Source organism: Lithobates pipiens, unplaced genomic scaffold, assembly GCF_037356315.1.
Source record: "Lithobates pipiens isolate NorthernLeopardFrog02 unplaced genomic scaffold, aLitPip1_a1.2 Scaffold_19, whole genome shotgun sequence".
Taxonomy (NCBI): Eukaryota; Metazoa; Chordata; class Amphibia; order Anura; family Ranidae; genus Lithobates; species Lithobates pipiens.
The window spans coordinates 537,091,484-537,106,434 of record NW_027507764.1 but is presented as its reverse complement, the minus strand read 5'-3'; the positions used below and the strand labels follow the sequence as shown (position 1 = coordinate 537,106,434).

At 42.6% G+C, this 14,951-nt stretch overlaps 1 protein-coding gene across 1 annotated transcript; it reads left to right on the top strand.

Annotated features, from left to right (window-relative positions):
• Nucleotides 1-9,421: 9,421 nt before the first annotated feature.
• LOC143998099 (uncharacterized) lies at nucleotides 9,422-13,690 on the top strand. Its single transcript, XM_077493846.1, is given in 4 exon segments — nucleotides 9,422-10,318; nucleotides 10,455-10,744; nucleotides 11,265-12,150; nucleotides 13,670-13,690. Coding segments are annotated over 4 exon segments (2,094 nt in total).
• The last annotated feature ends 1,261 nt before the right edge of the window (nucleotides 13,691-14,951 follow it).

Below are 14,951 nucleotides of genomic sequence, written 5' to 3'. Positions count from 1 at the left end.
ACACTGGCGACGGGGGGTGATCACGGGGTTAAACCTTTATTGGGGGGGTTAGGGGGGTACATTAGAACTAAAGGGGGCTAACTCTAACTGCCCTAACAGTTATTACAGTCACAAATGACACCAATGCAAAAAAAAAAAAAAAAAAAAAAAAAATGACATTGGTGTCACTGTGACTGGGGGGCAGGGGTAATTGGGGGGGTGATCGGGGGGTAAAGGGGGGGTGTGAGTGTGCCTGGCATGTTCTACTGTGTGTGGGATGTGTTGGTGCAACTCACTGATCCGCTCTCCTCCGTGTCGGAACGAAAAATACCGACACGGAGGAGAGAATACATCACTTCCTCTCCTGTGTTTACATTACAGGAGAGGAAGTGATGTCACCGGGGATTTCTATTCGTCGGGAGCGATCGCGAGGGGGTGGCCATGAATGAATGGCCGTCCCCTCGTCCGGGATCGCTCCCGAACGAAAACCGACCGCCGCAGGCACCGGGCGGGGGCCCGATCGGGCCCCCGACCCGCGGGAGGCAAATCACGTACATGTACGTGCTTATGCCTGCCCGTGCCATTCTGCCGACGTACATCGGCGTTAGGCGGTCGGCAAGTGGTTAAACATGATTTATTTTTATTTTTTTGCATCTTTTTTTGTTTGTTTAGCAAAAAATAAAACTCCGAGCTGTAACTAAATACCACCAAAAGAAAGCTCTATTTGTGGGAAAAAAATGATAAAAATTTCATTTGGGTACAGTGTATGACCGCGCAATTGTCATTCAAAGTGCATCAGCGCTGAAAGCTGAAAATTGGTCTGGGACTGAGGGGGGTTTAAGTGCCCAGTAAGCAAGTGGTTATGGAGCACTTGCGGAAACCTCATGTACATTTGTCTCTGAGATTTGCAGTCCCACTCATGTCTCCCTCACCTCCCACGCCTCCCGGTACCGAGTCACTCAGTGAAGATGAACCCATGCACTTGGGCTTTACACGTCTCTCTGCGGATGAGAGAACCTTTAGGAGGAGGGAGAGATTGTGCCTTTATTGTGGCCAGGCAGGTCACTTTTTTAAGTCTTGTCCTACCTATCCAGAGAATGCCGGAACCTTGAGGTCCTGTCATGGACAGACCTTAGGTGACGTTGTTTTTTCCTCAGTTATCCAGAAGGATTAGCCCCTGGTTGCAGTCACTTTCTTGGGCTGAGTCATCCATCGAGATACAGGCTCTAATCGACTCTGGGGCTGCAGGCCTGTTCATTGATGCTGTCTTTGTATCGAAGCACTCAATTCCACTGAAGCTGCGTGACACTCCACTTGCCATTGAGGCTCTTGATGGGAGACCTCTACAGACTGCCCATGTGACTCATGAGACAGTTACGTTGTCCATGGCCGTAGGGGCTCTTCACCATGAGATAATCCAATTCCAAGTTATTTTCTCACCTAGGTTTCCTCTGGTTATTGGTTATCCTTGGTTACAGAGACATGACTCCTCTTTTGATTAACTCCATGCTGAGGTTCATTCCTGGTCACCACAATGCAGTGAGACATGCTTCCAGAAGGTAGCCAAGGTCCTGTGCATCTCTTCACTCTCCTCCCTGCCAGAGGAGTACTGTGATTTTATGATAACACCTTTTAGTGAGCTGAATCGGAAACGTGGAGTGGATTTTAGTCTGCTACGACCAGTGCAAAGACTTGTTGCATCATCAAGTTGGAAAATTTAAGTTTTAAATGCACAGTCTATTATAAATAAGTCCTGTTTCATTCATGATCATATCCTGGATAAATGTCTGGACTATATGTTCCTTACAGAGACCTGGCATCAACCAAATACCTTTTGCTCTTTAAATGAGAGCTGTCCCCGAGGATATAGCTACCTTCAAAAAGCTTGCAAGATCCCCAAGAACCTGGCTCTTACAGACCCATCTCCCTCTTAAATTTAGATGTAAAACTACTCTCGAAAATCGTAGCCTCCAGACTAGCAGACATCATCCCCTCCCTGATACATCCAGCCCAATCCGTGCTTTGTTAAGGGCAGAACGGCCACCACTAACATACGCAAGGTTATGACAGCCCTAAAACATGCAAAAAATTTGGGGGGAGGTCATGCCATCATCACCTTGGACGCAGAAAAGGCTTTTGATAATGTCAGCTTCGACTGGCTCTCTTTGGCACTTTCTACAATGGGCTTCTCTGGTCCTTTCACTCACCTCATGCAAGCCATGTATGCATCCCCTGTGGCCAGGTTGGTGGTGGCTGGCCTCCTCTCGGATGAATTCCGTCTTTATAAAAGGTACAAGACAGGGTTGTCCTCTTTCCCCCCTTCTCTTTAACATTGCGCTGGAACCACTCTCCCATTACCTCATCCAAAAGGCCCCCCTCCACGGAATTAAATTAAGCTCACAGGAACTTCGCACGTCCCTCTTCGCAGATGACATTCTGATCTTTACAATCGACCCAACATCTGACATGCATACCATTAAAACTATCTTCGATGAATTTAGACTCTGTTCAGGCCTCCGTATAAACTACAGCAAAAGCAAAATCCTCCCTATAGGCACTTTATCTCCCCCTCCATGGCTTCACCTCTCACCTTTCTCTGTGGCCAACTCCCATATAACTTACCTAGGCATTAAGATAAGGAGACTGCCCTCGTCTATATATCACTTAAACCAGGGGTCATCAACCCCCGGGCCGCGGCCCAAAGCCGGGCCGTACCGCCTCTCTAGGTGGGCCGCAGCTCCAAGGACACTGTCAGGTCCGAGATTATCAACCCCCGGGCCGCGGCCGGCTAAGGCTTCAGCTTCACCGCTGACGGAGAAAACTGTCAGCGGTGCGGCCGGCCGAACAAGCAGAGAGAATGACCTCATCCCTCTGCGCTACGCACAGGCGCGCCGCTGTCCCGCCCTACCATAAGCTGGCTACACAGAAGCGGCGGCTAATGAGAGAGAGAGAGTGACCTCATCTCTCCCCGCCCACCCTCACTGAACTTACTTTCCCGCAGTCTCCAACGGCTCCTCCCCTCACTCCCATGCTGGAACTGTAAGTACAGTGCACTCTGCACTCCTAATATTTTATTATAATTAATATTAATTTAATTTAATTAATTTAATTTAATTAATTGGGAAATTAATATTATTTCTGCAATGGGACATTAAATATTATTTCTGCAATGGGACATCAAATATTATTTCTGCAATGGGACATCTAATATTATTTCTGCAATGGGACATTAAATATTATTTCTGCAATGGGACATCAAATATTATTTCTATCATGGGACATCTAATATTATTTCTATCACGGGACATTAAATATTATTTCTGCAATGGGACATTAAATATTATTTCTGCAATGGGACATCTAAAATTATTTCTGCAATGGGACATCTAATATTATTTCTATCACGGGACATCTAATATTATTTCTATCACGGGACATTAAATATTATTTCTGCAATGGGACATTAAATATTATTTCTGCAATGGGACATCTAATATTATTTCTGCAATGGGACATTAAATATTATTTCTGCAATGGGACATCTAATATTATTTCTGCAATGGGACATCTAATATTATTTCTATCACGGGACATTAAATATTATTTCTGCAATGGGACATCTAATATTATTTCTGCAATGGGACATCAAATATTATTTCTGCAATGGGACATCTAATATTATTTCTATCACGGGACATCTATTATTTCTATCACGGGACATTAAATATTATTTCTGCAATGGGACATCTAATATTATTTCTGCAATGGGACATCAAATATTATTTCTGCAATGGGACATCTAATATTATTTCTGCAATGGGACATCTAATATTATTTCTATCACGGGACATCTAATATTATTTCTATACTGGGACATTTAATATTATTTCTATCATGGGACATTTAATATTATTTCTATCATGGGACATCTAATATTATTTCTATACTGGGACATCTAATATTATTTCTATATTGGGACATCTAATATTATTTCTATACTGGGACATTTAATATTATTTCTATCATGGGACATCTAATATTATTTCTATACTGGGACATTTAATATTATTTCTATACTGGGACGTTTAATACTATTTTTATACTGGGACTTTTAATAATCCTTTTAATACTTTTATACTGGGACTTTTATACTTTTAATAATACTTTTTATACTGGGACCGTTATAATACTTTTATAGTGGGACTGTTATAATAAAACCAATTAGTGACAATCTGTTACGCTTTGGTGGCAGGTGACAGTGACAATCCACATCTGCTGGCAGCTGACATTGACAATCCACATTTGGGGGCAGAAAAGTGGCAATCCACATCTGGTGACAGGTCGCAGCAGTGGCAATCCACATCTGGTGACAGGTCACAGCAGTGGCAATCCACATCTGGTGACAGGTCACAGCAGTGGCAATCCACATCTGGTGACAGGTCACAGCAGTGGCAATCCACATCTGGTGACAGGGCGCAGCAGTGGCAATTTCCATCTGAAGACAGGCTGCAGCAGTGACAGGCCGCAGCAGTGGCAATTCCCATCTGAAGACAGGCCGCAGCAGTGGCAATTCCCATCTGAAGACAGGCCGCAGCAGTGGCAATTCCCATCTGAAGACAGGCTGCAGCAGTGGCAATTCCCATCTGAAGACAGGCCGCAGCAGTGGCAATTCCCATCTGAAGACAGGCCGCAGCAGTGGCAATTCCCATCTGAAGACAGGCCGCAGCAGTGGCAATTCCCATCTGAAGACAGGCCGCAGCAGTGGCAATTCCCATCTGAAGACAGGCCGCAGCAGTGGCAATTCCCATCTGAAGACAGGCCGCAGCAGTGGCAATTCCCATCTGAAGACAGGCCGCAGCAGTGCAATTCCCATCTGGTGGCAGGCTTTGCCAACTAGCCAAAATGAGTAAAAAACAAATGTCACTGCAGAGCTTTTTTGAAAAGGGGCAAAGACCCAATGATGAGACAACAGAAGACTGTTCTAAGACTGCAAACAAAAAGAAAGCTGCATTTAAAAGAAAATACCAAGAGTCCTATTTAAATTATGGGTTCATTGCATCAGGTGATTCACATTCTCCAAACCCGCTTTGTATAATATGTGGTGAGCGGCTATCCAATGAAGCCATGAAACCTTCAAAACTGCTTCGCCATATGGAGACCAAACACCCTTCATTAAAAGACAAGCCGGTTGAGTTTTTAAAAAGAAAAAAACTTGAACACGAAGGACAGAAGCAATTATTGAAGACCACCTCTTCGATAAATGCGTCTGCATTGAGAGCCTCATTCTTAGTGGCTAACCGTATTGCTAAATCTAAGAAACCATTTACAATCGGAGAACAGTTGATCCTGCCTGCTGCAAAGGACATTTGCCGTGAAATTTTAGGAGAGGCTGCGGTTGAAAAGGTGGCGCATGTTCCTCTTTCGGCTAGCACTGTAGCTAGACGAATAAATGAAATTGCAGAGGATATTGAAACGCAACTGATAGAGAGAATTAAGGAGTCACCATGGTATGCCATACAAGTCGATGAGTCTACTGATGTTGACAACAAGGCAACAATGCTTGTTTTTGTTCGATATGTTTTCCAGGAGGATGTCCATGAGGATATGCTATGTGCACTCTTCTTGCCGACCAACACCACAGCTGCAGAATTGTTCAATTCTTTAAATGAGTATATGTCAGGAAAACTGAATTGGTCGTTTTGTGTTGGTGTATGCACGGATGGAGCTGCTGCCATGACTGGGCGGCTTTCTGGTTTTACCACTCGGGTCAAGGAGGTTGCTTCCGAATGTGAGTCTACGCACTGTGTCCTCCATAGAGAAATGCTGGCTAGCCGAAAAATGTCACCTGAACTGAACAACGTTTTGCAGGCTGTGATTAAAATAATCAACCACATTAAAGTACATGCCCTTAACTCACGTCTGTTCGAACAGCTCTGTGAGGAGATGGATGCAGAGCACACACGTCTTCTCTTATACACAGAAGTGAGATGGCTTTCTAAAGGTAGATCACTGAGCAGAGTGTTTGAGTTATGAGAGCCGCTCCAGAGATTTCTTTCTGAAAAACAGTCACCACTTGCAGCACATTTCAGTGTCACAGAATGGGTCACAAAACTTGCTTACTTGTGTGACATATTTAACCTGCTCAACGAACTCAATCTGTCACTTCAGGGGAGAATGAGAACTGTGTTTAAGTCTGCTGATAAAGTGGCTGCATTCAAAGGCAAACTGGAATTATGGGGGCGACGAGTCAACAATGGTATTTTTGACATGTTTCCAACCTTATCAGAGCTTTTGAAAGAGACTGAGCCAGAACCTTCTTTCACATAGCTGGTGCATGATCACCTCTATCAGCTTTCAAAAGAATTTGAGCATTATTTCCCATCCTCAAAAGACCCCCGAATTGGGAAGGAATGGATCCGTGACCCATTTGTGAATAAGCCAGGTGAATCCACTCTGTCCGTGCTAGAAGAGGATCAACTGCTTGAGATCGCAAATGATGGTGGCCTTAAAAGTATGTTTGAGACGACTTCAAACCTCCATACGTTCTGGATTAAAGTCAAGGCAGAATATCCTGCAATTGCCACAAAAGCACTGAAAAGCTTGCTGCCATTTCCAACATCCTATCTTTGTGAAGCTGGATTTTCTGCAGTGACAGCAACCAAAACAAGATTACGGAGCAGATTGGACATAAGCAACACACTTCGAGTGTCACTGTCTCCTATCACCCCAAGATGGGACCGCCTAGTTGCAGTAAAATAAGCTCAGGGATCCCACTGATTCTGCATTATGGTGAGTAGAACTATTTCATTTTATATTCCAATGTAATAGAAATAACGTGCTTCAGTCACCCTGACACCATAACACTGTTTAGTTGCAGGGAAACAAGCTTGGGGCTCCCACTGATTCTACATTACAGTGAGTTGAACTATATAATCATTGTATTATATTGTAATAATATAAATAATGCACTTCAATGGTCCCGATATTATGGTATCAGGATGATTGAACCGATAACGCACCACATCGCGATTCCTCCCCCCCCCCCCACCGGGCCTTGGAAAAATATTCTTCCACAAAACCGGTCCTTGGTGCCAAAAAGGTTGGGGACCACTGACTTAAACTACCCCCCTTTGATAACAAAAATCACGCAGGAATTAAGCAACTGGATGGATCTACCTCTCTCGCTTCTGGGAAGATGTCACTTGGTAAAGATGGTCAGTTTTGCTCGATTACTGTACCCTCTCCAAATGATTCCTCTGCTTTTGAAACACAAATATACTTTACTCTTAAATAAAGCCATCTAAAAATTTCTTTGGCAAAACAAAAGACCACGCATTGCTCTTGCTAAATTGTTTCTTCCCCGGAGCGAGGGAGGGATTAGCCTACCGAATATTAGAACCTATAACCTCTCTTGCCTATTGCGAATTAGCCTGGACTGGATCTCACAACTCTCCCACTACTCAAATCACTCTTTGGAATCGTCAATGGTTCACCCCTACTCCCTGGTGGCCCTCCTCCACTGCAAATGGAAATCTATCCCCCCCCCCCTTGCAACACAATCTGCTCCTCAGAGACACAGCCATTGCTTGGAGAGAAGCGCGGAAAAGACTCAAATTGTCTCCCTTCATATCCAAATATCTCCCGATACAAGGTCACCCTAACTTCCTGCCGGGGATGGAACATAAACAGTTCTTTGAATGGCGTCAAAAAGACCTACGAAATTTCTCCTCTCTCCTGTGCAACTTGGAATCAGGTTACCCCCTTTCCTTCTCAGTGGTTGCAGAAACCTTCTCCCTCCCTCCGTCTCATGCGTTCCACCATGCCCAATGTATCAGTTTCTTAAGGGACTCCTGCAGAGATGAACGCAAAAGATTGCGGTCCTCCTTTCTGGATCAACTACTGCAAGATGCCACCTACAAAATGTCGGGCATCTATAAACCGCTCTTGCTGAAGTCCACCCCTTCTATTGCCTCATCATCAGTTGCAAACTGGGCTAAAACTTTCCCGCATCCAGACTTAGTGGATACAATCTTATCTGGTTACAACAAAATGCATCGGCTGACCCCCAATGAGATATGGAGAGAAACCCAATTAAAAATTCTGCACCGAGCTTACATACCATTTCTCTCTGATAGAAAACTCGCAGGAGCCTCTACCTGCCCCATGTGTCACCAGCCAAAGCCTTCTCTATCCCACCGTTTCTGGGGCTGCACCTTTATCTCCACCTTCTGGGACCAGGTCATTGAATTCATCTTCGAAGTAACGCTACAGACATTACCCAAGGACCCTCTTCTACTCATCTTCGGCTACTGGGATGACCATCTGCTGCCGTGGTCCCCATCATCCCCCCACGGTAACAAAGCCTGGGCCTTGACTGCACTTTTAATAGCCCGGCAGTTGATCTTAAAACACTGGACATCCCCTAGCTGCCCACTGGTATCGTATCTCAAAAGGGAACTCCTGCATCTACTCCACACGGAAAAACTCAACACAGACTTCAAACATGCGAAAACCAGACAACGTTTCTATTCCAAATGGTGGGATTTCATGCATTTGAACCTATCCAGTGCAGAAACTTCCAACTTCGAAAACTTCTCTTTTGCATACTATGCTCCCACTACCCATCCTCCTGAGGAAGCTGAAGACCTCCTACTGTGGATCTAGCCGCCTCCGAGGCCCAAGTCCTCCCTCAACTCACTTACCCTGTCTCACCTCTGTCAAACTCATCAGCTTCAATGGTACATTTGGCAAAGCTACCCGAGTCTGTCTCTGTCCCCCTGTCTCTATCGCGGTCTCCTAACCTGAACGCTAGAAAAGCGGTTTCACCATTGACCCCTTCACACTTGTGTCTTCAAAGACTTTGGAACAATACCTACCCCCCCCCCCCCCCCGTATATACTTTATTTTATTTTACTTTGGTTTTATTTTCCTTTTATGGTACCGCCTGTAGCCTCCAAGGGTCCTTACTCTAGATCCATCCAGTTTTGGTGACATGGCAGTTATATTCTGAGCTACCTTTCTTCTGTACGTATCTTAGTTTCATGTACACATCGTTTTTTTTTTGTTATTTTTCTAAGTGCCTTGACTGTTGGCATGTGTACATCACCCTGACTAACAAGGGGATCTGTTTATGTACCATCTTCAATGATTACGTGTACCACCTTTTCTCTACTAAAATCTATAAAAAAAAAAAAAAGCTCGCAGCACAGGGCGCGGTGGGGGCTTGTCAGTCATTCATCGCAGCGATCTGGAGCTTTCTCTGCAGCCATTACCTGAACTGTCTTCATGTGAATGCCTTGCATTTAAATGTAAGTCCTCTTCGCCCGTGTTGTTTTTCCTTATTTATTGACCACCTAAACCAAATCCATCATTTATTGTTGAGATGTCAAATCTTCTCACAACTTTCTGCACATCCTCTGCCGATGTTATAATCTTGAGCGATATGAATATCAATGTTGACACCCCTTCCTGCTGTTTTGCAGCTGAATTTCTTCAACTTCTGGATTGTTTTAACTTAAAGCAACTTGTTGGTGTCCCCACACATACCAGGGGGCATATCTTGGATTTGGTCATTACAAACTCTGCTGCTCTCGCCAACCTGCTGGTGTATGATCTAGGTGTGTCTGATCACAAGGCCATCTCTATGGATTTGTCAACCCCCTCTGCCCTTTGTAGGCCTAAGCGGAACATCTGTTTTAGAAACCTAAAAAACATAAACTCAGACATTTTGGCAGCAGACTTTGAGCATCTTTCCACACGTTTTTTATCAGCTTACGAAGCAGTGGATTATTACAACAGTGAACTTAGCAGCCTCTTGGACCTCCATGCCCCTGTTAAAACAAGAACAGTCACCTTCACCCGTTCAGCTCCCTGGTTTACAGATGAGCTTTGTAAGATGAAGGTAGCAGGGCGGGTCCTTGAGCGGCGCTTTAAAGCCTCTAGTCTCACTGTTCATAAACAAATTTACCGGGAGCACCAACAAAAATATGCACAGTCTCTTAAAGAGGCAAGGTCACAGTTTTACTCAAATGCCATCAGAAATAGTCCAGGAAATTCTAAGCAGCTTTTCTCTACTGTAAACCACCTTCTTAAACCAAAATCCCCTCCACCTATTGCCCATACAGAAGAGCAGTGCAATAAATTTATGGATTTTTTCACTTCAAAAATTGAACATATTCGTTCTGCTCTTTCTGGTCCTCCCACCCAAACTGTTCCCCAGACACAGATCGTTTCTAAACCTTTAAACGGTTTTCTTGAGGTGTCATCAGATGAGGTGCAGAACATCATCAGGAAGATTAAACTGTCCACCTGTTCCCTGGACCCTCTTCCAACTTTCCTGGTAAAAATTCATATTACTGCCCTCAGTCCCCTGATCACCGTAGCTATAAATTATTCTCTCCAAGCTGGTCACATTCCCTCTGTTTTAAAAAACACTATTATCAGACCATTGCTTAAAAAACCTACTCTTGATCCAGAAGTCCTATCAAATTATGCGTGCCATGCGTCTTCAGGACCACCTCAAATATAACAACTTCTTTGAAAAATTTCAGTCTGGTTTCCGCTTTGTTCACAGCACAGAGACTGCCCTCGTTAGAGTTACAAACGACCTTCTTATATCATCTGATGCTGGTTTTCCCTCCCTCCTCATCCTTCTGGACCTTTCGGCTGCAGTCGATACTGTTGACCATGGTATTCTTTTAAATCGGCTCCATTTTACCACTGGACTCAACGACACAGCCCTCAGTTGGTTCTAATCATAATAATAGTGGGAGGGGCAAGAATTGTCCCCGCCCACTATGTATGGGGCGCTGGTAGAAGGGAATTAATTAATTAATTTACAGTTAAATGTTGTTAGAGTACTTACCTTTGATTGGTCCAGAGGCTTAGTAACAGTTGCCACAAACAGGAGACCCTATAAAAGAAGAAAAAAGTGCGTCAGTTGCCGCAGTATAACAGACAAAGAAGATCAGAACACATCCCGCCCTCCCTTCCCATGTCGCTGGCCTATTATGAGGTTGTGTGTCCATTTTTGCATTTTTGGTAAACTTGGGACTTTTATTGATTGTTTATTTAGCTTGAGCTTTTAATAGCTAAGCTTTGCTGATATTATTGATATGTAAAATATGTTATTTTGCTTTTATAGTTCAAAAGTTAAATGGCTTTATACAATATTAATAAAACCTATAATAAAGGCCGCGGCCATTATACTCCACAAAGATATGTGTGTATTCGTATATTAATGATATTCTAATCTATATATAAGAGTTATATACAATTCTACCTAGCGTACCATACCTCAAAAACCGGACAGAGTATATTTCCCTGGGTCATTTTAAATCAAATCCACATACAGTTACTTGTAGCGTCCCCCAGGGGTCAGTTCTTGGCCCCATTCTTTTCATTCTCTACCTCACCCCCCTTGGCCAAATTATCAGCCGCCATAAAATTTTATTCCACTGTTATGCTGATGACACACAGCGTTATGTAAATGCAACAGCTGAAACGCCATCTTCACAGTCATCTTTATCAGTACTCTCCACCTGTCTGGAGGAGATAAAGGTATGGATGGAGCATAATTTTCTTCAATTAAACAGTTCCAAAACAGAAGTTGTTCTGATTGGCACTCCTCATCAGATCAAATCATCACCTATAACCAGCATAACTGTTTCTGGCTCTAACATTCCCCTCTCATCAACAGTTACAAATCTTGGTGTAAAAATGGATTCTCACTTCACTTTTGAAACCCATATAAATCATCTATGTAAGACTTCTTTCTACCATCTTCGTAATATTTCGAAACTCCATCCAATTCTTTATTTTTCTGATGCTGAAAAGCTGGTTCATGCCTTTGTCTCCTCCCGACTGGATTACTGTAACGCACTTCTTATTGGGATTCCTGGAAAGAGTCTGCAGAGGCTTCAGTACATTCAAAACTCTGCAGCAAGGATCCTGAGAGTGCGGAAACATGAGCACATTACCCCCTTTCTCCACTCACTCCATTGGCTTCCTGTTTCCACCCAGATTGAGTATAAGGTTTCCCTTCTTACACATCAATGTATTTATGGACATGCCCCACCATATCTTAAAGAACTTCTTAACTCGCAAAACACAACTCGTTCCCTCTGCTCCACTCACGCGAATCTTCTTCAAATACCCAGAACTAGACTAAGGGCAATGGGAGACAGGGCTTTTTGTGCAGCTGCCCCGTGCCTGTGGAATGCCCTACCTGACATCCTTAGGGCTCCTCAATCTACTGAATGTTTTAAAAAAGGCCTTAAGACATTTCTTTTTAGCAAAGCTTTTTGATCGTTTTAGATGTTTGTTTTATCCGTATAGTTGTTCATTTTAACTTGTAGCACTTTGAGATCTTTTTGATGTAAAGTGCATTATAAATAAAATCTATTATTATTATTATTATCGATGTATTAACAAAGGTTAAGCCGGTAGTTTGCCTCCACACCGGTCGTATCGTTGATCGTTCTTACAGGCAACGGGAGGGGACACCCCCTCCCGCCGCCATCCGGTGCTTCTCTGGGCTCTCCCGTGCCATCGGGGACTCGGAGAAAGAATCGGCCACTGCTGGATGATGACCATATGGGCGCGACAGTACGGTGGATTTTCTTTTTCCGATCCCATGCTTTCCAGCCTGGAGGAGAGACGTGAGGTCTTATTGACCCCGCATCTCTCCATAAAGAGGACCTGTCATGAATGATTTCTATTAAAAGGGATGTTTACATTCCTTTTAATAGGAATAAAAGTGATCAAAAAAAATGTTGTAAAAGAAAGTAAAAATAAGAAAAAAGTAAAAAAAAAAAAAAAAAAATGTATAATTTAAAACACCCCTGTCTCAGGAAGCTCGTGCTCAGAAGCAAACGCACATGTTAGTCCCGTCCACATATGTAAACGCCATTCAAACCACACATGTGAGGTATCTCCGCATGCGCTAGAGCATGAGCAACAATTGTAGCACTAGACCTCCTCTGTAACTCTAAAAATGTAACCTGTAAAAAAAATTAAAACACTGCCTATTTTTAAGTACTGAAGTTTGGCGTCATTCCATGAGTGTGCGCAATTTTAAAGCGTGACATGTTGGGTATTTATTTACTCGGCATAACATCATCTTTCACATTATCGGAAAATAGAGGAACGCCGCGCTTGACAGAGAAAGTTAAACAAAAACCTGAAAAGAAAAGCAGCAACCCAAATGTTATACTACATTTGGCATAAAAGAAAAAAAGAGTGGGCTGCGCTACAGAAAATAAATGAACTAAAAAAATATACCCATGTGAAAACTCACAAAAAAGTTTGAACTTAGTGGTATGTTTGTCGCAAACTAAAAGAAAAATTGGAATGCGACAAAAACAAAAATCTACAGATTTTGAGATTTCTAAAGATAGAAAATGCTATGTCAGTAAAAATAGCAAATACTTCATAGTGTAGTTATACAAAGAGTACACTTAATAGAAGTGAATAATCAAATGAATGTGAACAAATGCAAGCAAAACTCTGCTAACAAAGCCCAAACATAAATAGAACAAATATATTGCACCTAATGGTATCTGAAGATTAAAATTAGGTATCGGAAAATATGTGTAACAAAACTAAAGAACACCTTAAGTGATATTCATAATATAGAGTGAACCTGCAAAAAAGATCAAATAATATAACAAAAAAAATTCTCTTATTTTAGAACAATCGTGAAACAATGTAACAACCAATAATCCGTTAACTTATAACATTAGTGAAACGTGAATATGGGGATTGTTTAAGAATACAATGAGAATGGAGCAATGTTCAAAAAGTCCATATACAGTCTCTGTTTGTAAGGTTTCCCACAGTGAAGTAGTGACAGTAGAACTATCCAACACGAACGTGACTTGTGCTCAGCCTCCACCAATGATATTAATGCCGCTTACCAGAAACAGATGGTTCCTTATTACAGAGAACCATGTAGAGCAGTTGACTGATTCCCCCAGTCCAGGGTCTACACGAATGAAATATAAGGGACTTCGGAGCCCGCTCGTCTCTCGATACAATCCCGTTCGTGGGTTTACATAAAAGGCAATGAGACTCACAATAGTGTAAAACCCAAATATAACTTTTAATCGAACGAAAAAGACAAATGCGCACTTACAGAAATGAAGATTAAAACGATCGTTACAGCAAAACCGAGCCGGCCGGTCTCAGTTAGCGCCCGTTACACCGAAAACATACAGCACGAGATGGTGGCGTCAGGACGTCGCTCCTCCTCCCTACGCGTTTCGTCACTATAGGACGTGGTCACGGGGTACGGGCGGCGTCCTGACGCACCGCTTAAATAGAACAAATAATAAACCAAGCCTCGGTTTGACCCCGAGATCGAAACGAAAAACGCCATATTGGTTTAGGGAAATTGGCAATACTACTGCCAGAAAGCGGCCTCCATATTGATTGAATAAACCCAGCATATATAAACCTTAAAAAAATTATTAAAATATGAATGTAAATATCTATATACATCCACAGAGAATATGCATTCAATAGAAAAGATAAATAAAAATAAAAATAAAAAAAATTTTTACTATTTGCCCATAAAGGTACAAATAATATAAAACAAAAATAATATGGTTACCGATGTGGCCATCTTAAAGGGCCCCCGGAAAAAATTCTGTTTTTTATTATAGGAAGATCAAACAGTGGGCACCATTTAAAACTGGGTGAGTAGAATAAACAATCTAAGAAGATTGACCACATGTATGATCCGCTCGATTCCAGGGGTCAAACCATGCATACATAGCACATATAGGGCAACTTTAAACTAAAAAAATATATCCATAATAAACATTTAAAACAATATATATGAGCATAATGCGACCCTCGTTATAACCTAATGGTAGAACCGTAAATGTATATGCGGACAATAAATGCATAAAGACATACACAACCTCCAAAGATTATGGAGACCTAAATGTACTCCTTAAACTGAATATAGC